Here is a 27,337-nt window from a genome sequence, read left to right as displayed (position 1 = left end):
TCTGGTTTAACAAGCAAAGGAATAGCGGGACAATATTTTTTGCATTGAATAGCAGCAGAGCGATCAGCAGAGGCAGAGCAATAACATAAACAGATATGATGCACTCAACGTATGTATGTATGTTTGTACGTATGTGCGTTCTCTGCCTATCACTTGATCGTCTGACTGCTCATCCATATTTACAATAACAATGCTAGTTATGATGGATTCTCTTTAGGGCGAATTCAAAGTAAATAATAGAAAAGGGAAAACAGAAAAAATGACATTAAGGTGGCTCTTGTAGCGTTAAAATATTAAGTACTGAAAATAATTAATTTAAATAATGTTATGTTTTCAAAAATGCTCTTTGAGCAACAAATCAAATTTAAATAATATTAAAAAATCATTTGAGTGATTTAACATCCCGGGCCCCATTGAAACCATGGTTTCGATCAAACTTTATTCTTTAGGAAGTACGGCTAACTTTGCCACGGGACGCTTTAATGTAGTTTGTGATGTCTTGACTTCTGCCACTCGAACAAAACCGTCTGCTCCTGGAATAAGTTTGGTAACACGACCGATGGCCCATTTCATGGGGGGAACATTGTCTTCGTGTATGAGCACCATATCGTTGACTTGAAGATTTTGTTGTGGGTTTTTCCAGCGATAACGATTTTGTAACTGAGCCAAGTATTCTGTGTGCCACCTGCTCCAGAAATGAGACTTTATGGCTGAGATTCGTTGCCACTGTTGTAGATGAGAAATGTCAGAGTCGTATTTTATCTTCTCTGGAATACACTGCAACGGGCAACCAATGAGTAAATGCCCTGGAGTAAGCGCTTCTAAGTCGTTGGGATCTGTGGATATCTGGCAGATAGGACGGGAATTTAAAATTGCCTCTATTTCAACAAGGGCTGTGCATAGCTCTTCAAATGTAAGACGAGCACTAGGGAGCGTTCTGAGCAAGTGGCCTTTAGCTGATTTCACAGCAGCTTCCCATAGTCCACCAAAATGAGGAGCTCTGGGAGGAATGAAGGAAAATTCTATGAACTTCGCAGATGAATAATGAGCAACTGCTTCCTTATTTTTGTCGAGGTGGAAAAATTTATGAAAATCACTCAATTTCCTCTCTGCTCCCACAAAATTGGTAGCGTTATCGCAATAAATTCTTGACGGTACACCTCTGCGGCCAGCAAACCGCTTTAATGCTGCTATGAAGGCCTCGCTGGACAAGTCGGATATCGCTTCTAGGTGTACTGCCTTTGATGCGAAACAAACGAAGACAGCAATGTAGGATTTTGATGGAGCTTTCCCTCGAATCCTGAGATACGTTGGTATGGGACCAGCAAAATCAACTCCAACAACATCAAATGGACGGAAACCGGTAACTCGATCCTTGGGTAAGTTGCCCATTACCTGAGTGAGTAATTTCGGTTTGTATCTTGTGCAATGTATGCACTGATGAACCACCTTTCGGGCCAAAGACCGACAATTGACAATCCAAAATTGCTGCTGAACCAAAGATACTAAGGCTCTTGGACCAGCATGGTAATTAGAGCGATGAATGTAGATCACCATGATTTTTACGAAGGGATCGGTTTTGGGCAGGAGCAAAGGAAACTTCATCTCTGGTGTAAGCTCGGCATTTAATAATCGGCCGCCAACTCTTATTAATTGCACTCCAGAGACATCTTCTATAAATGGAGCCAATGATGACAGCTGACCAGAGACAAATCCATGCTTTGATATTTCAAGGAATTCCTCCGAAAAATAATGTTGTTGAATGCACCAGACTATCCTATGGAGAGAATGTGTCAACTCATCTGGAGATATAGAGGGCAAGTGGAGCGATTTCCTTGAACGAATTCGAAATATATATGAGAATATTCTGAGACATTTTAAATAGTTACTGAATTTATGGACTGCTTTTAGGATATAGGGTAAGTCCTCCTTTTTTGTTATCAATGTAATTTTTCGTCTTTCAAGATGCATGTCCGCTTCGCTTAGACTTGGGCCAGAATAATTTGGCCAATTGAAAGATGGACCCATAAGGAAGGAAGGGCCTACGAACCAAGGCGAAACCAGTATATCGGAAACAGAACAACCTCTGGATACTAAATCAGCGGGATTGAGTTCAGTAGGAACATATTGCCATAGGACATCAGGGCAAGTTTCTTGAATCTCAGCTACTCTGTTACCCACAAAAGTAGACAAGGTTGAAGAGTGGGACTTAATCCAATGAAGAGTAATCTGAGAATCCGACCAAAAGTAGATTTGAGAAATCGGGAATTTAAAATATTGCTTTAATTGGCTCCAGAAGGTTGCGAGTAAATGAGCAGCACACAACTCTAATCGAGGCAACGTTCTCGTTTTCAAAGGCGCAACTCTTGACTTTGATGCGATTAAATTTACTGCTATGTTTCCCAAAGAATCTTCACAGCGAAGATATAAACAGCAACCATATGCCTTTATTGAAGCATCTCCAAATCCATGGACCTCTATGTTAGTTGAATTTGGTAGTCGAATGTATCGAGGAATCTTTACTTGGGACAAATTATTGTAATCAGCCATGATGGATTCCCAAGCTGATTCAATTTCTTGAGGAACTGATTCATCCCAATCACATTTTATGATCCAAAGATGTTGGAGCAATATTTTTGACCTGATGATGAGAGGGCTTATTAAACCCATTGGGTCAAATAGCGTCGACGTCAGGGAAAGAATGTTTCTTTTCGTATTATGTGCATATGATTTGGATGGGCGAAACTCAAAATGGAATGTGTCATTATCTGAGTGCCATGTCATACCCAAAGTACTTGTGACGTCATCATTTAGCTTCATTTCTTTTACTTCATCTTCACTTGAGACATAACCTGGGTAATTGCTATGCCATTTCGAGAGTGAAAATTTCGAGTAAGATAAAATTTCGGTGACTTCGTTCTTAATGCGTTTTAAAGATACAAGGTCATCCGCTCCAGTAACCATATCGTCGACATAAAAATCATTCATGATTATGCCTTTTCCTACTTCGTATGGGTTGGGAAAACGTTCTGCGGCATAATGTAGGCTTCGAATTGCGAGATATGGTGCCGAAGCTGTCCCGTATGTAACGGTGTTGAGGGCAAATGTTTTTATCGGTTTGGTGGAGTCATCTCTCCACAGTATAAGCTGAAGTTGTCTATCCTCAGGGTGAACCAAAACCTGGCGATACATTTTGACGATATCAGCTGTCATTCCGTAACGATGACACCTGAAACGAAGCAGAGTAATTAATAAATTGTTCTGGATTGTTGGACCCACCATCATAATTTCATTCAGGGATGTTTGTGAAGAGGTTCGACATGATGCGTCGAAAACAACATGCAACTTGGTCGACACACTGCTGGGGCGAAGAACACAGTGATGTGGTATGTAATAGTTGGGAACTGAAATATTAGTGTCGTCCACCTGAGACATATGGCCCAATTCCTCATATTCTTTAAGAAATTTTGAGTAATCTTCTTTTAATTCAGGGTTTTTGTTCAACTTTCTCTCTATGGAAAAGAAACGACGCAGTGCAATGTCTCGTGAATCGCCAAGCACATTTGGGTCACCTTTAAAGGCCAATCTCACCATTAAGCGTCCATCCGATTGAACTGATACATTTTTCACAAAGTGGTCTTCACATACTTTTTGTTCTCGGGACATATTTTGGCATTTATTTTCAACGACGTCAATTTTCCATAGCATTTCAATATTTTTATTTATCTCTTGGAAAATATCTTTGTGTTGTACAATGGAGTAAGTAGACCTTTGTGATGATACTGCCGTTTGACTTGTATACTTTCCAGAGACAATCCATCCCAAGAGAGTTTTTTGTAAAGTGGGCAAATTTTCTCCAAGTTTAATTTGACCAACGGATAAGAGCGAAAAGAATGATTCTGCTCCGAGTAAAATATCGATTCCTCGTCGACGATGAAATTCTGGATCGGCTAGCTCTATGTTGGAGGGCAAATTGAAATTATTAGCGGAAAGATTCTCATCAGGATGATAACCAGTTATATTGCGAGAAACCAGGAACTCTAATGACATATTGAAGTTATTAAGACGAGATCTTATTGTCGTTTGTGTTTTATGAGTAACTCTCAACTTAGAAGAGCCCACTCCAGAGACATCTGTTGAATTTGTGCATTTCTTGACATTAAGAGATTTGCATAATGTCTCACTTATGAAGTTAACTTGAGAGCAAGAGTCAAGCAGAGCACGGCCCAGTTGATATTTTCCCTCTGAGTCACGAACCAATACTAATGCAGTAGCAAGAATAACAGCACTCACTTGGGGACTGGGTTTGTTTTGAAAGGTGCTATGTGTAGCAGCAGATGATGATGACGGTTCTTCTTCTTTCTGGGGACAGGTTGGTTCTAATTGCTTATGAAGAAGCGAGTGATGACGTTGTTTACAAAATCTGCATGAATATTTTGAGGGGCATTGTATGTAACCATGCCCTTTTGATAAACAGTTGAGGCAAAGTTTTTGTTGTTTAGCTTGTTCAATTCGTTGATTAGGAGTAAGAACGATGAACCGCTGACAAATTGATATCATATGACCCGATTTGGAGCAATGACTGCACACAAAATCTTGAGCCACATTTTTTGTTACGAATGAATGTTGTTTTTGATTATTACTATGTGAGTAATTTGTTGTTATGGAAGGGTTATGCTGTTTTGAAGACCGTCGGCACTGTGCGTCCAATTGCTGACAACGCTTGTCCAACATGGAGCAACATTCAGTCCAAGAGGGTAATTTAGAGTAATCGATGTATTCATCCCATCGTTGTTTGGTTTCAGAATCAACCTTGCTCATCGCGAGATGAATTATGAAGGCATCACAAATTTGTTCAAAGGAGCCAAGGGATTTCAAAGAGCTATAGAGAGCAGAAATTGTATCCACAATATTTCTCAATTGCTTTGGAACAGGTTTATTGGACTTCGGAAGTTCAAACATTGATGTCACATTTTCAAGAAAGATTAGTGTGTCATTATCGTACCGCTCCTTCAATCTTTTAAGGGCACTAGAATAATTTTCATCAGTGACTTGGAATGCCTTTATGGTTGCAAGCGCTTCCCCACTAAGACACGAGAGTAAGTGGTTGAATTTTTCCGAAGTAGAAATATTTGGGTCATTGTGGACCAAATTGTTAAACGTATTTATAAAGTTCTTATATTCCAGATATTTCCCGTCAAACTTCGGTAATTTTAAGCTGGGTAATCTATTAGATGGGACATGAGGCAACACAAAAGATTGATCAGTTACACTAGGACGTCTATCTTGCCCAATTTGAGTAAGAATTTTTGTTTTAATTGAAACATATAGTTCCTCAATTTCGGCTCTTCCATTATCTCTGGGGGACAATCTTTCTATCTGACTTTGGTAGTAAGAAGCTTGCTTGTAGTGGGATTCTACAATTCCCAACCGACACTCAAGTTCTGTATGAGACAATGAAGTGTTGGATTCAATTATATTTTTAATTCGGGTCATACTCCCCTTTGACGAGCCACGTTGTTGTTTCAATTCCTCAAGGGTTGTGTCCCTTTGGGAACCCTGGACTTGTTCATCAGTCATTTGGAATTATAATTTATTATAAATTTGTGTAAAAATGTTTTCCGTTGTTTACCGATGATAGGATTATGTTGCGCAAGAAAGAGAAGCCGGTTTATGAGAATGCCGTCTCAGTCTAATTTTCAGCTTCAGTCACTTGAGCAACGATAGTTTTAAAAATGGCACCAAAAAATTAGATGAAAAGTAGGCGAGAATGCTGTCTCACTCTAAATTTTCAATTCAGCAATATTCCTTATCGCTTATAAAAATGGCTCCGATTCTTTCCGCAAAATGACAGAGTAATGGCTGACAGTAAAAAGGCGGGCAAACAAAGTCCAAATGCACTTGGGTAATATGGAGCAAAAATTGTAGGTTAAAAAGACACAAGTGTCCTGTCACGGTCGCCAATGTTTGAGGATTGCCAATTTTGACAACCCCGGAATATGTTTCATATGTAATTAAACACACTCCTAACTCAAGGGTTCGACTTGAGTATGTAAATTGACTTACTCTGGGCAATTGTGTTGTCTATAGGGCCACTTACGACAAAGGTGTTTTAATACACCTCTCCGCCTTTAATCTGACCACGGTTATCCAACAGCAAGTAGAATTCCCTGAGCAAGTTCTTTCTCCTGGAAGAGCAATTTGTCCAAATATTTTCTTCCTCTGTTGAGACACGCCAAAATTCTCGCCTTCGTTTAGTTCCACTTTTAGCTTAATTTTTATGCAATTTTCTCCAAAATTAATTTGCAATTTTTACTCAACCACTGTGTTGGGTTATTTTTTACTTTTTTGTTTGCCTCTAGCCCGTCACCAAATTAAAACACTTCTTCACTCTTCAATTGTTTCAAAAAAGAATGTTTTATTTCTTTTCTATTCTGGTTTAACAAGCAAAGGAATAGCGGGACAATATTTTTTGCATTGAATAGCAGCAGAGCGATCAGCAGAGGCAGAGCAATAACATAAACAGATATGATGCACTCAACGTATGTATGTATGTTTGTACGTATGTGCGTTCTCTGCCTATCACTTGATCGTCTGACTGCTCATCCATATTTACAATAACAATGCTAGTTATGATGGATTCTCTTTAGGGCGAATTCAAAGTAAATAATAGAAAAGGGAAAACAGAAAAAATGACATTAAGGTGGCTCTTGTAGCGTTAAAATATTAAGTACTGAAAATAATTAATTTAAATAATGTTATGTTTTCAAAAATGCTCTTTGAGCAACAAATCAAATTTAAATAATATTAAAAAATCATTTGAGTGATTTAACACTCAGATTGTCCTTGCAAAAATATTCTATAAAAATCCCCGATTTTTGCTCTGTTGGTTCTTAAAGAAACATATCTTAAAAGCCCACGATCTTGGTCCTGTTGATACTTTAAAAATATTTTCGTTAAAAAATTCATTCTTATGTCCAAGTTGGTCCTTGAAAAAATATTTATTAAAAATTTTCGTTTTATTCCCCCATTGGTCCTTGAAAAATAATCTTAAAAAATCAATGTTTAATTATTTGTTGGTTCTTAAAAAATATTCTTTAAAAATACAAGTTTAATTGTCATTCGGTCCCTGAATAATATTATTAAAACAACACGATCTTGCATATATTTTCGCTCCGTTGGTCCTTGAAAAATTAGTTCTTAGAAATCTAAGATTTTAGGTATGTTGATACTTAAAAAAATATTATTTGGATATCCTTGAAAATATTCTTTAAAAATTCATGAAAAAATGTTCCTTAAAAATTAATTCTTATATCTTATGTTGGTCCTTGAATAATATTCTTTAGAAATCCACGATTATGGTTCTGTTGGTCCTTGCAAAAAACATTCTTTAGAAATCCACTCTTATGTCCCTGTTTATCATTGAAAGCCCCCCCCACACGTTATACGGTCTGTTAGTCCTTATTTATGTAAAAAATCCACGTCTATTTGTACTTAAAATAAATATAATTCTAAACAATCCAAGTCTGTTGGTATTTGAAAAAAAACAATCAAAAACCAGTATAGAAAGTCTTCAAGTCGGGCGGGGCCGACTTTATGATACCCTACACCACTTTGCTAATTAAGTAGAGCTCCACATAACAATTAAAAGTTTTTATGGGAGAATTCAATCATACACGCTATGATTATAATTATAATTTAAAGTTGAAAGGACTAAATATGCCGAAGCATTTGTATCTTTTAAATTCGGAATTGTATTGCCCATTTGGTGCACAATAAATTTGAAATCGGATAAAGATATATGGGAGCTATATCCAAATCTGAACCGATCTCGATAAAATTTGGCAAAGATATTTTTGAGCTGTATTTGATATATTTCCCTGAATATCGTTGTTACGGAGCGCATATTACGATTGTGGGTAACAAATATAACAAATCGGATGAATAATATATATGGAAGCTATAGCTATATCTGAACCGATCTTCACCAAATTTGACATACTAGCTTCTAGACTCAATTCGGTCGTAAGTACCAAATTCCATCCCATTTGGACAAATATTAGACGTTTGGTGCACAATAAAAAGTAAATCGGACGAAGTTATATATGGGAGCTATATCCAAATCTGAACCGATCTCGATAAAATTTAGCAAATGTATTTCTGAGCTGTATTTGATATATTTCCCCAAATATTGTTGTTGCATAGTGCATATTACGGCGGCGGTGGACAAAAATAACAAATCGTATGAACAATGTATATAGGAGCTATAGCTATATCTGAACCGATTTCGATCAAATTTGGCATACATATTTTCAGGCCTAATTTGGGTGTATATGCAAAATTCCATACAATTCGGGCTGATATTACACGTTTGGTGCACAATAAAAGGCAAATCGGACGAAGATATATATGGGAGCTATATCTAAATTTTAACCGATTATCTCCAATTTCAATAGGGTTCGTCCTTGGGCCTAACAAAAGATCTTTGCAAAATTTCATCTGGATCGGGCAATAAATGCGACCTGTACTTTGTTTACAAAAATATATGGACAGACGGACAGACGGACGGACGGACATGCATAAATCGACTCAGAATGTGATTCTATGCAGATCATCAAAAGGAACTATGGGTCTATCTCGTTTCCTTCTGCCTGTTACAAACAAATGCAAAATGACATAATACCCTGACCACCTTGTGGTGTAGGGTATAAAAATATTGGTCCTTGAGAATGATTCTTAAGAAATCCGTGTTTCGTTTAGTAATGGTCCTTGAAAAAATCTTAAAAAATCCCCGTCTGTTGGTCCTTTGAAAATATTCCTAAAAACTTCCCTTTTGAATGTCCTTCAAAAAATATCACAAAAAAATCCCAGTATTTCGAAAAATACTCTTAAAACATTTCCATACCATAGCTCCACTAATCCTCCATTGCGTAATTAAATTAGTCATTCTTAATTCGTTTGTTTTCGTTCCGAGACTTCTTCTTTAACTGCGCTAATAGCCAATTTATGTTTTCGTTCATTTTTCACTTCCATTTTTTTTTGTTTCAAAACAAAATTAACTTGTTTTCGATGCTTTATCTGTTATTAATCAATTAAATATTGTTTTTTATAAATCACATTTAAACATTTTTGAAGTTCACGATTTGCTACTGCTATCGATTACCCAAAACCGAACTTTTGATTGATTTATGTAGCAGTTTAGAATTTCGGTTTCTCAGATTCTCAGGTGATTTGTAGTCAGTCAGTTAGTCAGTCATTCATCAGTCGCTGGGGGTCAACCAGCATTTTTGCAGGAACTTTGGAATTGACTAACCAAAAAGACGGTGGTCAAAACAAACAGGCAAAATAACAAAAAATCAATGTCATTTGCAGTTATCGGTCATTGACCAAAACCAATAACAAAAAAAAAAAAAAATAATAAACAATGCTGGGCCAGTTCGGCGTAATGACTACCAGAAAAATAGCAGCAACGCCATACTAAAAAAAAAAAACAAGAAAATAGTGGCAAAATTAAGCTACTCACCGCACAAATATTTAATGCCAATAAATACTGGCACTAAACGATTGAGCTTGGCTTTTTAGTTAATTTGCGTATGGGGTAGAATTCTGCACGTACGCCATTAGCTATGCGAAATAATTTGGGGTTGAAAAAAAAATACATATAAAATATGTAATCGTACATATATACCACTCTGTTCGCTATTTTAAATGGTCATAAGTGAAATAAAATGTTAAAATTGAACAGAGCTCTGAAATGTTCGAGAGAGTTTCACTCTCTACTCGAATTTGAGCGGGAGCACTTCTCACAGTAAAAAAAATTAAACATGTACAAGGCACTCGAATAAGAACGAATGTGCTTTGCCCTTTTTCGAGTGGGAATAAAATTCGCCCGAAATTCTACTCTTACCGTGTACTATTTTAGTTTTTGTCATACCGTCGTTTTATATCTAAATGTGTGTATTTTCTAGAGAGAGGTGCGAAAATGAAAAATATCGGTCCACGTCTTTCTATAAATTTTGCATTAAAATTTTGAAAAATCATAACACTCAGAATATATAGGGTGAATGAAAAAACTGCAACCAACTTCAGACTGCTGTCATTTCTAAGCCACTCGTCCGACAGCTGTTAAAATTTTTCCAATGCACAGTGGTCGCTGCCATTGGCCAAAATTCAAAAAAATGAAAATCAGATATTCATTGTCAAATGTGTACACCTGAACTCTTAAGAGGTTAAGCTTTTTAGAAAACATAATTATCTTGACTTCATTCTAACGGCCCACTTCGAGAATAGCATCAAAAAAGAGAAAATGTAGGCATTTGCTTTTTTCAGTGGGATCAGTGAAAAATTGGAGTAAAAATAGAACTGTATTACAAAATTAAATACATTTTAAAACGACAAATCTTATTTTTAGTGCAGTAATTTGTGTGTTTAGTAGTTATGTATAATATAGAAGATGTGAGTGATCTGAGTTGCCTTTAAGATTAATTTTAAAAATAAAATTGGATTTCAGGTAAAGTTTTAATTGTTTTCCCCACTGAATGCTCCAATGTGATTTTTTTCACGCCATTAGTAATGGCCCTAAGATTTTAAAAGTGCTAATTTAACTTTCAGATTTTGTCAGATTTGTATATTATGCCCAATATACTGAAGTGACTTCGCTGCAATTTTGTCAGTTCTATGGTGCTAGTGACATAGAATATGTTTTTGTTGTTTGGGATTGATAAGGATGTAATTGAGGGGTGTTCAATAATGTTGCAAGCATTGTCTTCTGATTAATGCCGAAAAATTTAAGGCCATTGCATTGGAAACTGCAAAAAGTTAACAAATAGATATCCATGGCACTATTTTCCACCCACAGTTCATAAAACTTTAATACATGCACCCGACTTTAGAAATTTGTCATTGTATAGATTAGATAATTATAGGAGGAGGCCGTGGAGTCTAGAAACAAAGATATAAAAAAGTTTCGACTAAATCATACCCGAAAAAAGTCTCGTGTTTCAACAAACACAGATCTTATTAACCGTCTTCTTCTGAGCTCTGACCCTTTTATAACGGGACAGCGAACATTACCAAACAATAACCAGTAAAGAAAGTCTTAAAGTTGGGCGGAGCCGACTTCATGTTACCCTACACCACTTTGCATATTTAGTAGAGCCTTACATAACAAATAAAGTTTTTAATGGGGAATTTGTAAGAATTAAATCATACCAACTATGATTATAGTAATAATAAAAAGTCCAAAGGAACTAATATATGGGAGGAATATCCTCCTCTGAATCGATTTCTACTAAATTTGTAGAGACATTTGCGCCTTTTCAATTCGGGCTTGTATTGTCCATTTGGTGCAGAATTATTTTGAAATCGGATAGATATATATGAGAGCCATATCTAAATCTGAACCGAACTCGATAAAATTTGACAAAGGTATTTCTGAGCTGTATTTGATATATTGCCCCGAATATCGTTACTACGGAGTCCACATTACGGCTATGCAGAGCAAATTCAACAAATCGGATGAACAATATGTATGGGAGCTATAGCTATATCTGAATCGATTTCCACCAAATTTGACATACTGGTTTCCAGACTCAATTTGGCCGTAAGTACCAAATTCCATTCCATTTGGGCTAATATTACTCGTTTGGTGCACAATAAAAAGCAAATCGGACGCCATATCCAAATATTAACCGATCTCGATAAAATTTAGCAAGGGTATTTCTGAGTTATATTTGATATATTTCCCCAAATATCGTTGTTACAGAGTTCTGGTCGTACGTATATTCCATACTATTTGGGCTGATACAAGTTTGGTGCACAATATAAGGCAAATTGGATGAAAATATATATGGGAGCTATACCTAAATTTTGACCGATTATCTACAATTTCAATCGGGCCTTGGGTCAAACAAATTATTTGTGCAAAATTTAACTTTGATTTAATTTTATATTGAATTGTTATTTTATTTTGTTTACAAAAATCAAATTTGGAATTGATTTATATAAAAAATACTTCTATTTTCAGAGGTATCTCTACAGGGGGACCCGCAGGTAAAGGCGGACCGTTCCAAATAATTTTCAGTAAGATTATTTTTTAACTCCTTAGAACGTAAAATATCAAATCACATTACAATCTGGTGTAGAAATGTGACAAGAATTGGGCAAATAACCCTTATTCGGGAGGTACGTTGTAAGGGGACCATGCCAAAACATGCATCGACCATATCCATTTTGTCACATTTTTTTATTTTTATCCCATCAAGGTACCATAACCAAAGATTCATATTGATATGTGCACTGAAAGTATTTTTGGCCGCTGTTCCCATACGACCTCGACCACTGCGCAATGATAGCTCATTATATTGTTTACAGCGTACAAAAGCATTTTGGTGAGAATTTTCCAAAAAAAAAAAAAAATATTCGTGATGGAATTCAAGCGTGATAATGTGATTTCTTCACATTTGGCTGGAAAATCACAAGTGGCTATTGTTAGAGCACTGCAGCATTTAAATGTGAATAAATCTCTTGTGTCTCGTACCATCGCTCGTTACCGTGATACTGGTAGCGTAGACCAACGTCAAGGAAAGGTGGCCGAAAAATGGCTCAAGAACTGGACATATCGCAATATTCCATTCGGCACTTGGGGTAAAGCCATTAAAATTCCAAAAAGTGCAAGAAATTACACCGCAACAGAAAGAAAATAGACTCAAAAGAGCTAAAAAGTTGTTTCGATTGGCCGAAAGTGGTGAACTGCCGAATTTGGTTTTCTCCGATGAGAAAACATTCGTTGTCCAGCAGTTTGTAAACAAACAAAATGATCGTGTTTACTTGCCAAAGAGGTCAGCTGAAAATGTCCACCTTCGGTTGGCCACCAGAACTCAAGCGCCGGCCATGGTGATGGTGTGGGCCTTCATAACAGCCGATGGTCGCTCTCCGCTCATAATAATCGACCGTGACATTAGAATAAATGACGAATATTATCGTGAAAATATTCTGGAGGGTGTATTAAAGCCTTGGGCACGCAAACATTTTGTCCGCAGACCTTTGAGATTCCAAGAGGACTGACCACCTTCGCACTTAGCACGCGCCACCCAAGAATGGTTACAAAATGAGGTTCCTCGCTTCATTTCCAGTGCACAATGGCCACCAAAATCTCCGGATACCAATCCGTTGGACTATTGTTTCTTTTTTTTCCAATGCAAGGTTGGTACAAAAATATACCAAAGTGCCTGTCACCTCAAGCAAGCGCTTCGACGGGAATGGGCCAAAATACGGCAGAGCAACATGTGGGCAGCGTGTGACGGTTTCATTGGACATTTGAAGGCCAAAATTCATGCCAAAAGTGACCAATTCGAACAAATCTAAACTTATTCTAAAATTTGATGCTATTTCCGACATTTTTTGCTTGTTGCAGACTTTTCATCTCACCCTGTATGTGGGGGAGGTACTAGAAGAAGTGGACCGATATATCCCATCTTCACAGCAGAAGAACTGTTTTATTCCAAATAAAATATGCATACTCCACCAAATATGCATACTGGTGTAGGACATCATATCTTCGACCCAGTGGTGCAGGGTATAATATAGTCGGTACAGCCCGACTTTTGAACTTTCTTTACTGGTTTTGTTTACTTTAACTCTATAACAAAATGGTCTCCCACAGCCAATGACAGCTACGGGTGATTTGTTATTGTTGGAAATACATGTGTCCTGTCATCTTGAATACCACAACAAAATAATTAATGAGATTGAAATATTAAATAAATTCGCACACATAATTTCACACCTAATTTGTGGAACAAAATTTATTGTCCTGTTAAATATATATAGGGAATACATGCTTTGCCGAATATATAAATTCAAAACATGGCATTTCAAAACTCTTGGAATTTTAAGCAACATTCGTTTAAAAAAAACAAGTGAACCAAAGCAAATTAATTCTTAAATGTTATTCTTCACCCAATTTTTCAACTAAAATTTATTGTCCTGTCAAAATATATAGAACACATACCCTGTCCAGATCTATAAATTCAAAATGTTGGCGTTCGAAAATTCCCGGCATTCGCATGAAATTACGTGTTTGACAATAAAGCGATTGTAGTTGAAGCCAATTATTAAAACAATTTTCGAGCAACAACTATAAAAACATTAATTAACTATTTCGTCCAATAGGGTGGCTCAAAACAACAACAATAATAACAACCGCCTAATACCTCTGAACACTTGTTCAAATTAATTAATTATGGCAAATCAACCACGATGCCAAAAAGTTGTACAGAAAACGTTTACAGCAAAAAAACATGTTAAAAAGCAGTAAGTTCGGCCGGGCCGAACTTTGATTACCCTCCACAATTTACAAAGAATTTGGAAATTTTTAAAAAATGAAATCCATTAAAAATTCTTTTAATATCTTAAAAATACCGAATATAGCCGTTATATTGGAGTCTATACGACGTGGACCCAAATTGGCATTATTTGTCATAAGCCATTACCATATTCAAATTCGAAACTTGAAATAAACGGTGAATAATGTAGCAAAAATCGTCAAAATACCGTATATAGGGAGGTACCGTTATATCGGAGCTATGCGAAGACCTGGACCTGCATAGACAATTTTCTGTCACAGGCTGAAGCATCCAGTACGAACTTCAAAAACGACATCTCAATCAATTTCGGTAAGTATTGCACCTAAAACCGTCAAAATACCGAATATAGGGAGGTACCGATATATGGGGCCTATACGAAGACCTGGACCTGTAAAGACAATTTTCTATCACAGGCTCAAGCATCTATTACGAACTTCAAAAACGACATCTCAAACAATTTCGGTAAGTATTGCACGTAACACCGTCAAAATACCGAATATAGGTAGGTACTGATATATGGGGCCTATACGAAGACCTGAACCTGTATGTATGTATATATATATATATATATATATATATATATATATATATATATATATATATATATACAATATATACATTCTTGGGTCTGACATGAGTATTTCGAGGAGTTACAAACGGAATGACAAAGCTAATATACCCTCCATAGTCCATATATACCCTCCAGAAAAAAAAAGGAATACGAATACGGTAGCAAATTAACACAACAACAACACGACCACACACCAAATCACGTAAATGGTTTAAATGCAATTTACCTTGATTTATGAAGTGTTAACAACTAAGCAGTGACTCCCAGAAAAGTAAGTCCCCTCCATTCCCGTCTCTTTCACAAATGGTTTACACTAAATCTACGCACAACAAATAATAAAAGGAAAAATTTTTAAAGCTGTCATTCTTTCAGCGCCAACAGCTTTGATCACACAAATATATGTCAGCTCTTTCAACAAGATGAATAATTGAACAAAAGTTCGTGTCTTAAGTCTTTTGATTAAATTTGAAAATGGTGATAAAATCAGAACAGAATATGCATGTGTGAAATCTGCTGGTACCTAAAAAAAATTGTTCAAAATAGGTTTTTAGGTCCTGATGGTCCGTCAAATATATTCTTAAAATTTCAAATGTTCTTCGACTTTTGCATCAAAACTTTTTATTAAAAACACCTTAGTTTGTAGCAACGTCGGGCAACCAACTAACTTTGTAATCTCCTTTGGTTCCCCAACAATATTCTCAAAAAAAATATTCAATGTCTCGAATGATCATTCGAATATATTTTTGAAAATTCCATGATTATATATTCTATGAATCTTAATAATTAATCTTATAAAATCCAGATTCATGGATCTGATTCTATATTCTTAAACAACAAAATATTAAGTTCGGCCGGACCCAATTTTTAAAACTCTCCACCATTGGGTAAAGAAAATATTTTTATATAAAAGTATCTGAATTCAAGCGAATGTCATTTTAAACTGCAAATACCATTAAGACCGTTTTGATAATGCCGTTAAACTCCTCAAAAAACCACAATATGAGTAAGGTCATAATATGGGGGCCAAACCATAATGAGAACCTATATACATGGTGAGATAAAAAAGTACAACAAAGTCAAACGACATAATTTTTAATTTTTTTAATGAAAGCAAAACATGTAGGAAATAGCATCCAATTTTAGAATACGCTACGATTTATTTGAATTGGTCACCTTTGACACGAATTATGGCCTTCAAACTGCCAATGAAACCGTCACACGCTGCCCGAATGTTGCTCTGTGGTATTTTGGTCCATTCCCGACGAAGCGCTTGCTTGCCGTGTTTGACACTTTGGTATTTTTTAGTGTCAACCTTGCTTTCCAAAATACTCCAGACACAATAGTCCAACGGATTGGTTTCCGGAAATTTTGGTGACCATTGTGCGCATGCTGAGTGCGATGGTGCTGAGTCCTGTTGGAATGTTCAAGGTCTGTGGACAAGGCTTTAATACACCCTTCAGAATATTTTTGCGATAATATTCGGCAAGTATTCTGATGCCACGGTCGAGCGGAGAGCGACCATCGGCTATTATGACGGCCCACACCATCACCATGGCCGGCGCTTGAGTTCTGGTGGTCAACCGAAGGTTGCACATTTTCAGCTAACCTCTTTGGCAAGTAAACACGATCATTTTGTTTGTTTACAAACTGCTGGACAACGAATGTTTTCTCATCGGAGAAAACTAAATTTGGTAGTTCACCACTTTCGGCCATGCGAAGAAACTCTTTAGATCTTTTGAGTCTACTTTCTTTCTGTTGCGGTATAAGTTCTTGCGCCTTTTGGAATTTCAATGTCTCTACCCCGAGATCATTTTTCAATATTTGCCGAAATGCTCAGCTCACGAGCCATTTTTCGGCCATTGCGACGCGGGTTTCGATCAAGTCGCTTCTTTACATTTCGAATCATTTCTGCTGCTGTTGCTGTTTTCTTCCGTCCCCTTCCTTGACGTCGGGCTACGCTACCAGTATCACGGTAACGAGCGATGATACGAGACAAAATCGATTTATTCACATTTAAATGCTGGAGTGCTCTAACGATAGCCATTTGTGGTTTTCCAAGAAATCACACTATCACGCTTGAATTCCGTCACGAATAACTTTTTTTCTGGAAAATTCTCACCAAAATGCTTTTGTATGCTTGTTAACAATATAATGAACTGACACTGGGATAATTTTAAGAGCTGTCGGACGAGTGGCTTAGAAATGACACCAGTCTGAAGTTGGTTGCAGTTTTTTCATCTCACCCTGCATATACTTTATTTAGGGATGTTACAAACGGAATGATATATATCCTCCACCTTAAAAAGGAGGGTATATCAACCTCCTTTTCAAGGTGGAGGACATTGAAACATACGTTTATGCCCCGGCTGATCCCCCCCCCCCAAAACATGGATACTCCAATGCTTCCCAAAATATATTCTTTTAAAAACCGTGCTTACGTCTCAGCTTATACTTCTAAGAATTTTCATAAAAAAAACTGCACTCCTCTTCTGGTCCTTCGAAAAATATTCTAAAATTCACGGTTATGGCACTGACACTGTAGTATAAACAGGGCCACCACAAAGGTGTCTTCTCTATGTCCTTCGAAGTGTTTTGCTATAAAACGACCTATCGAAGGCTTTTATAAGGTAATTGTAAATAACATTTCAAAATATTAACCAGTAAGGAAAGCTCAAAAGTTGGGCGGGGCCGACTATATGATACCCTACACCACTATGCATATTTAGTAGAGCTCTCGTAAAAAGGTTTATACAGGGCATTTCAGAGCTCTATGAGATACTTGGTACAAAATCAAAATCTATCTAATTCTATCGTGCATTTTACGAACTATAGCTATCTCTGAACCGGGTTTCTCCAAATTTTGCGTATTAGCTTCTAGACTGAATTCGGTCTTATGTACGAAAATTCAGTCCATTTGGACTTATATCGGCCATTTGGTGCACAATTAACCCGAAATCGGATGAAGATATATATGGGAGCTATATTCAAATCTGAACCGATTTCGATAAAATTACAAACAGCTATTTCTGGGCTGTATCTTATATCTGGTACCAAATATCATTCTTGTGGAGTGCATATTACGAATGTGAGAGGCTTAAACACCAAATCGGATAAAACATATATATGGGAGCTATAGCTGTTTCATAACCGATTTTCTCCAAATTTGTTGTATTTGCTTTAAGGCTAATCTCGGTCACATGTGCCAAAATTCGGGCCATTTGGACTGATATTGGCCATTTGGTGGTTAATTAACCCGAAATCGGATGAAGATATATATGGGAGCTATATCCAAATCTGAACCGATTTCGATAAAATTTAAAACAGCTATTTCTGTGCTCCATCTAATACCTGGTACCAAATATCACGGTTGTGGAGTGCATAGTAGGAATGTGAGGGACTTAAAGATCAAATCGGATGAAAGATATATATGGGAGCTATAGCTATATCTGAACCGATTTTCTCCAAATTTGATATACTTGCTTCTAGGCCGAACTCGGTTGGGTGTGCCAAAATTCAGGTAATTTGGACTGATAGTGGACATTTGGTGCTCATTTAACCCGAAATCGGATGAAGATATATATGGGAGCTATATCTAAATTTGATCCGATTCTCACCAATTTCAATAGGGTTCGTCCTTGGGCCAAAAAAATATTGTTTGGAAAATTTCATCTCAATCGGATAATAAATGCGACCTGCATTTTGTTCACAAGAATACATGGACAGACGGACGGACATGCATAAATCGACTCAGAAAGTGATTCTATGAAGGTTCTCAAAAGTAACTATGGGTCTATCTCGTTTCCTTCTCCATGTTACAAACAAATGCACAAAGACATAATACCCTTACCACTATGTGGTGTAGGGTATAAAAATAAAGTCGACCGATAAAAAACCCTTTCAATGTCTTTTCTCCATTGAATATATTTAGAATATACGTCGATTCAAGATGTTTTAGAAGATTTTTAAAAGGTTTCTCTACTTAAAAATATCCTGTCATTTTAGAAGAAATGTCAAGTTTTTTATAGAATTTATTTTGACATAGGACTTTCTCAGGAACTTCCATATAAGTTACAAGTGAAGGGAACCTTCAGAATGTATTCTATTCCCAACGTTTCTCTAAATATTTATTTGAATTATTTAAAATTTCTCGTTGTAGGGAGCTTATAAAAAATCGGCACATGTATGTAGATGCGAATCTACATCTAAATCAATCATTAACGTGATGCAGACAAGGACATTGTACTTGAACTCGCAATAACTTTCCAAAATATGTCTTAGAATCACACATCAATCAATCCATCCCAAAAGATAAGCCGGCAATGTGTCAAAAAAATCGAAAAGAGGAAAATAAAACACTGAAGGTGTTAATAAAATTAACACCCCTGTCATATATCAAATGAATGCATCGAGCTTAATTGCTTTGTACAGCCGGCACAGGTTTAGGAGCCAGTATTTGAATAACCATCCATCCACTCATCCAGCGGATGTCCAGTGACTAATCTCTCACCCCCAGCTCACACGGATGACACACAAATCGTGTAATTTACCAGCTGGCGGGAAACAAAAGCTATAACAAAACGTAATTATTCGAACCACAAAAAACGAAACAGAAAGGCCCGCATTGTTCATGATTTAATTATGCAATGCAATCATCTCTCTCTCTCCTCCTCCTCACACCAACCCACTTCACCTTTGCAAGTTATGCAAATTAAATTAATTGCACCATTTAAATGAAAGCATCGCGATTAGTTCGATGCATAATCGGACTTTAATTCACAGCTTCAGTCGATAAATCATGTTCATGTTCAAGACCAGGCAAAGGTGCAAACAAATCTGAGTGGCCGATGGATAGCTCAAAAAAAATTGCGGGATCATATTTTTGCTGTTGCTATATTTTATTAAACCTTAGCTATTGGCATAGCTAGGTGGGGTTGGAGGAGGGGCGGAGTAGCTTGAGAATGCTGTTCAATAAAACCTCACGTTTGTTCTGTTTGTTGCTGTTGCCAATGTTAGATAACGGATTTATTAGCCACAGCTGAATGGCTATAATTAATTGTATAACGTTTTATTAAATTTATCCCAGTGTTGTTAGTTTTTTTCTTTCAATTTTTTATTGGCTTGTTGTCGTGACTTTATTAACCCAGAATTGGCGAGATTTTTTTTTTGCATTTTAATTTCAATATTTGCAGTATTCAATAAAGTTAATAGTGTGGGAGTAGCAGAATTTTTTAAATAAATTGGGTATATTAACTTTAGTTATATATTCAAGAAATATTCTTAAATTATGCTTATGTAAGTTTTTAATAATTCAATTATTTGTGTACCTCCACCATGGAAAGGTACGTAACATTAATCGTAGACACCTTAAAATACATATATTCATGATCAGATTATAATTCCAAGTCGATCTTACGATGTCCGTCTGTCTGGTGAAATCACGATATTGCCCACATTATTTGTCGTCGAGCTTTGAAATTTGAAACAAGTGGTAGTTATTGAAAAGAAACCAGTAAAGAAAGTCCTAAAGTCGGGCGGGGCCGATTTTATGATACCCTACACCACTTTTCTAATTTAGTTGAGCTCCACATAACAAGTAAAAGTTTTTATGGGAGAATTCAATCATACACGCTATGATTATAATTATAATTTAAAATTCAAAGGACTAAATATGCCGAAGCATTTGTATCTTTTAAATTCTGACTTGTATTGCCCATTTGGTGCGAAATTAATTTGAAATCGGATAAAAATATAAATGGGAACTATATCCAAATCTGAACCGATCTCGATAAAATTTGGCAAAGATATTTCTGAGCTGTATTTGATATATTTCCCTGAATATCGTTGTTACGGAGTGCATATTACGGCTGTGGGTAACAAATACAACAAATCGGATGAACAATATATATGGGAGCTATAGCTATATCTGAACCGATCTTCACCAAATTTTGCATACTACCTTCTAGACTCAATTCGGTCGTATGTGCCAAATTCCATCCCATTTGGGCAAATATTAGACGTTTGGTGCACAATAAAAGGTAAATCGGACGAAGTTATATATGGGAGCTATATCCAAATCTGAACCGATCTCGATAAAATTTAGCAAAGGTATTTCTGAGCTGCATTTGATATATTTCCCCAAATATTGTTGTTACAGAGTGCATATTACGGCTGCGGAGGACTAAAATAACAAATCGAATGAACAATATATATGGGAGCTATAGCTATATCTGAACCGATTTCCATCAAATTTGTCATGCTTATTTTTAGGCCTAATTTGGTTGCATGTGCAAAATTCCATACTATTCGGGCTAATATTACACGTTTGGTGCACAATAAAAGGCAAATCGGACGAAGATATATATGGGAGCTATATCTAAATTTTTACCGAGTATCTCCAATTTCAATAGGGTTCGTCCTTGGGCCAAACAAATGTTGTTTGGAAAATTTCATCTCAATCGGATAATAAATGCGACCTGCATTTTGTTCACAAAAATACATGGACAGACGGACGGACGGACAGACGGACTGACATGCATAAATCAACTCAGGGGTCTATCTCGTTCCCTTTTGCCTGTTACAAACAAATGCACAAAGACATAATACCCTGACCACCTTGTGGTGTAGGGTATAAAAATTTGGTCAACGTTTTGGTATAGCCCCCACATTTTTCAAAGAAATTGTTCCAAAGTTGACATTAGGAGTTTTTAACGGATTCTACATCTGGTGACAGAACATTGACTGTACCTCCCGATATTGGGTAAGTTGAGGTTTATTTAAAAATTTGTGTTTTTAGTTCGTAATGGGTGAGAGGTCCAATGGCGAAACAAAGTATATATACAGGTCCAAGTTTTCGTATAGAACCCATATAACGGTAACTCACAATATTCCGTATTTTGACGATTTAAGTCACATCTTCTAAAGGTTTTGTTTTTAATTTGGTATTTGTTGTTCACAATGGATTCAAAAGATTGTCAAAACATTGTTTATATTGGTTCACAGTTTCTAAATAACGATACCGATATACCGTATTTTGATGATCATCGTCACACAGAATTGTTACAATTTTTTGGTACCCTCCACCATCAAATTTGTCATTCCGTTAGTAACACCACGAAATATACATTTTAGACCCCACAAAGTATATATATTCTTGATCAGCATAAAATTCTATATCGAGGAATGTCCGGCCGTCCGGCCGTCCGGCCGTCTGTCCGTCTGTGGAAATCACTCTAGCTTCCAATGGGCCATGTAGGTCTAGTCTTCGTATATCCCCCAATAATGGTAACTCCCGATATTCGGCATTTTGAAGATTTTAGCGATATTATTTACCGGAATTGTTTCAAAATTGGTACTTAAAGTCTATAATAGATACTACGGTTCAAGACAGAAAATGGGCCATATATGTTCACGTCTTCGTATAGCCCCCATATAACGGTACCTCCAGATATTCGGAATTTTGATGATTTTAGCGACGCTACTTACCGAAATTGTTTCAAATTTGGTATTTGAAGTTCGTAATGGATACTTCATTCTAAGACAGAAAATGAGCATGTAGGTCGACGTCTTCGTATAGCCCCCATATAACGGTACTTCCCGATATTGGGTATTTTCATGATTTTAGAGACATTATTTCCCGGAACTATTTCAAATTTGGTATCTGAAGTTCGTAATAGATATTTCAGCATAAAACAGAAATTGGGCCATGTAGGTCCACGTCTTCGTATATCCCCCATATAACGGTACCTCCTGATATTCGGTATTTGATGATTTTAGCGACATTATTTACCGAAATTGTTTCAAATTTGGTATTTGAAGTTCGTAATGGATACTACATCCTAAGACAGAAAATGGGACATGTAGGTCCACGTCTTCGTATAGTCCCCATATAACGGTACCTCCTGATATTCGGCATTTTGATGATTTTAGCGACATTATTTACCGAAATTGTTTCAAATTTCACATTTGAAGTTCGTAATGGATAATACAACCTATGACAGAAAATTGTCTATACAAGTCCACGTTTTATAACGCCCATGGTACCTACTTATATTCGGTATTTTTATGATTTTAGCTACATTATAAACAGATTTTTTTCAAGTTTCGCATTTGAAAATTGTAAAAGCTTGTGACAAAACTCCCCTATGCAGGTCCACGTTGTCGTATAGACCTGAACAGAATTTTTAACGGATTTTATTTTTTTGAAAATTGCCAAATTTGTACCAAATGGTGGAGGGTATTCAAAGTTCGCCCCGGCCGAACTTACAGCTTTTTTACTTGTTAATACATGTATGGACCCACGGTTCCACTCCACGGCTCCACCCACTATATTGCCATTTGAAAACCTTAACGACATTCTTGCACCGAACATGTTTGAATCCAGACAATTTTATACCCTCCACCATACAAAGTATGGAGGGTATATTAAATTTGTCATTCCATTTGTAACACATCGAAATAATATTTTTAGACAAAAAAAAAACTAGCAAAAAATTCTAAAACGGTTTAACCCTGTAGGTTCGTCCGTCTGTTGTAATCACGCTAGAGTCAAAACGAATTAAGATAGGAAGTTACATTTTTGCCCAGATCCGTCTTTTGTCTGCAGGCAGGTCTAGTTCGAATATCGGTCCACGATATCATTTAGCCCCCATTTTAACGGTACCCCCGGTATAGTTTTGATAGTAGCAAAATTTTTGAATGAAATTGTCTGAAAATTCACAAAAGCATTTCCTTCTAAGTACTTTACCCCTGAAAGAGTATTACCTATATAGGTCCACGATATCGCATATCTACCATATAGCGGTGCCTCCCTATATTCGGTTTTTTCATATTTTTAGCTACGTTTTTCAATGAAAGAGAAATTTCTACATAGGTCCATGATATCGCATAGGCTACATACAAAAGAAAAATTTCTTATTTGAAGTTGCTAATAGGTACTACAGTCTGTGACAGAAAATTGCATATGCAGGTCTACGTCTTCGACCCAATATAACGGATATATTCGGTATTTTTATTCGAAAAGTTCCAAATTTGTCCCAAATGGTGGAGGGTATTCTGCTTTTTTAATTGTTATACATGTTATTATTAAAAATATTAAAAAAATATGATTATATTTTCAAAATATTTTTTTCAGCCGGATAGCCCTCGAAGCATATAGAAAACATTCACGCATTTAGCACTTATAAATTACCTCCAAAAATTATCTACAAAGTTAAGATATTCTATAAAAATATTCTAAAAAATTTTCGTCTATAAAAAATTACGTTTGGTGCTCAGAAAGAAAACTAGTAAAAGAAGTAGCTAGTCCCCTCTCCGATAGATATATATTAAATTGTCCATTCTTGAAGATGTGATACCTATTAAAAGAATATTCTTAAACTTCATGCTTGGAGTTCAGATAGTAATATTTTAAGAAATCTAAGTTTGGAGATAAAGCAGAATTTTAAAAAATCTAAACTAAGGTGGTCTATCTAAACTGATCTTCAAAAATCTATGCTTAGAAATGAAATAGTCCCTACAAAAATATTCGAAAAAATCAACGCTGAATCTTCTTCAAAAATATTCCCTGATCCTTAAAAAACAATACCTCAACAAAAATCCAAGCAATGATAGTCCCTTAAAAATATGTTTGAAAAGTCTCCTCTTAGACAATGCCTTAAAGCTATATCCAACAAATGATAATTCCCTGAAATATATACCACGCTTTGATAACCATAACCATTACAATATTCAAATTCGAAACTTGAAAAAAAAAAACGGTGAATAATGTAGCTAAAATCATTAAAATATCGTATATAGGGAGGTACCGTTATATCGGAGCTGTGCGAAGACCTGGACCATCATAGACAATTTTCTGTCTCAGGCTATAGCATCAATTACGAACGTCAAATACGACATATCAAACAATTTCGCTGGGTATTGTACATAAATTCGTCAAAATACCGAATATAAGGAGATACTGATATATGGGGCCTATACGAAGACCTGGACCTGCATAGACAATTTTCTGTCACAGACTGTAGTTTCCATTACGAACTCTAAATACGTAATTTGAAACAATTCCGGTGAATAACGACGCTAAAATCATCAAAATACCGAATTTTGGGAGGTACCGTTATATGGGGGCTATACGAAGACATGGACCTGCACAGACAATTTTCTGTCATAGGCTGTAGTATCCATTACGAATGTCAAATACCAAATTTGAAACAATTCCGGTGAATAATGTCGCTAAGATCATCAAAATACCGAATATCGGGAGGTACCGTTATATGGGGGCTATATGAAACGTGGATCTACAAGGCCCATTTAAGAACTTAACCTGCCTACTGGAAAAATAAACACGTGTGCAAAATTTTAGCCTTCTATCTCAATTCGTTCAAAAGATAGCGTGATTACAAGAGACAGAAGACAGACAGACTGACATGGCTAAATCGACTTAGAATTTTACGCTGATCGAGGATATATATATACATTGTTGGGTCTGACATGAATATTTGGAGGAGTTACAAACGGAATGACAAAGTTAATATACCCTCCATATTATGGTGGAGGGTATAAAAACGTCGATTTTCGGACAGTTTCTGAAAAATATATTTTAACCCTAAATTTGCATTTCACAAACTTTCAAAAATCTCATATTTAAAAAAAAAATATTTTTAGAAAAAAAAAATCTGAAAAAAAAATTATACTTAATAATCCTAGCTCTGATTGTCCTTCGAAATATATATTTATAAAAATTCGTACACAGTCTCTCAAAAATATTTTTAACAAATTCACACCTTGACATGCCCCGAAAATGTTTCTTTGCTCTTGAATACCTTATTTGAATTTACCTTACCTTGAATTGTTTATGGTTATTTATCCTTGCAGTCTCTTAAAATAATGACCGCTTCGAATTTTCCCTTTTTGTTTAAACAAAGAAATGTTAATGTTTTGTTTTTCTATTACCGAAATTTAAAATTTTCTAATTGAGTGCCAAATATTCTGAATAAATTCTTCTTCAAAGCTTTTTTTTTAAACTAAATATTTATTTATTTATTTCAATTGCACTTTACAGCTGCATATTTGTGGTGTATCATTTGTGTTATTTTTTCCACCACTTCTTTGGTTTTTTTCCGATACACACTTCAGTCGCACACAAACTCTTGACCGTGTGCAGTTTACAAATAATTTCAATGCACTTGACCGTTTTAGATGATTGCTTTATTTTTTTACGAAATTCCTCGACACAGACAATGGACGCTAAAGACCACGAATTGTTTGAGTTGAGTATGGGCTCAAGCTTGAAACAACTTTGCGCGCTTAACCGCGATGAGCAACTGAGTTGACAGATGGTTGAACAATTACACAGAAATTGGACAAAAAATCAAAGAGTTTTGTACGAAAGAAGTCTTCTCCAAAAGCCAAAAAAACAAAAGGCAAAAGGCAAAAGACAAGCCAATCAATACCCCCAAAAAACTGGAGGCATTTATCGTTGCAGATAGTAGTTGGGACAGGTAAAACAAAAAACCTACAATAATAACAATAATCATCGTAAGACGAAACACATTTTTTTGGTTGTTTCTCAAAACAACAACTATTTACATTTGTTGGTGATTCGGAGACTACCACAACTACAATGAACTATGTGCACTAACAACAAAAACAAAGAGAAATAAAATACCAGAAGCCACAAATGACCAAACAAATTTAATTAAAACAACAACAAAACAACAAACAAAATATTCGGATTTTTTTTTTTAAATTTGAGCCTCTCTGCCAAACTCATTGGCTGCACTGGTGTGTTTACTGTGTTAGTGGTACATTATGGGGTCGCTCACCCCCACCGTTCTCCAAACTTGTGTCGGTACAGACACAACAAGTGCCACCGTTTTCTGGCCGCAGTAGCAGCAGATCAATTGTATGCCATTTACATTTGTATGCATGGTCACATCTTAAAATTTAGCGTAAATAAAATTATTGTCGAATTTGAAAATTTTGAACCAAATAAGTGAATACAATATAATAAAACCAGTGAAGAAAGTCTTAAAGACGGGCGGGCCGACTTTATGATACCCTACACCACTTTGCTAATTTAGTAGAGCTGGCATAACAATTAAAAGATTTAATGGAAGAATTTAATCATACACGCTGAGATTATAATTATAATTTAAAGTTCAAAGGACTAAATATGCCGAAGCATTTGTATCTTTTAAATTCGGACTTGCATTGCCCATTTGGTGCACAATTAATTTGAAATCGGATAAAAATATATATTGGAGCTATATCCAAATCGGAACCGATCTCGATAAAATTTGGCAAAGATATTTCTGAGCTGTATTTGCTATATTTTCCCAAATATTGTTGTTACAGAGTGCATATTACGGCTGTGGGTAACAAATATGACAAATCGGATGAACAG

The 27,337-nt window shown here is 36.0% G+C and overlaps 1 protein-coding gene across 1 annotated transcript; it reads right to left on the bottom strand.

Annotated features, from left to right (window-relative positions):
• Nucleotides 1–438: 438 nt before the first annotated feature.
• Nucleotides 439–5,580, bottom strand: LOC131804053 (uncharacterized). The gene is made up of 3 exons (XM_059126327.1): nt 5,499–5,580; nt 2,787–4,379; nt 439–836 (listed from the first exon to the last, which is right to left on the bottom strand). Exons 1-3 carry the CDS (start codon nt 5,578–5,580, stop codon nt 439–441), a joined length of 2,073 nt encoding a protein of 690 aa, XP_058982310.1.
• Nucleotides 5,581–27,337: the final 21,757 nt, after the last annotated feature.

The sequence above is a fragment of the Musca domestica genome, unplaced genomic scaffold, assembly GCF_030504385.1.
Source record: "Musca domestica strain aabys unplaced genomic scaffold, Musca_domestica.polishedcontigs.V.1.1 38, whole genome shotgun sequence".
NCBI classification, from domain to species: domain Eukaryota; kingdom Metazoa; phylum Arthropoda; class Insecta; order Diptera; family Muscidae; genus Musca; species Musca domestica.
Note: the sequence above shows the minus strand (reverse complement) of the source record. Positions and strands in the feature narration are given on the sequence as shown.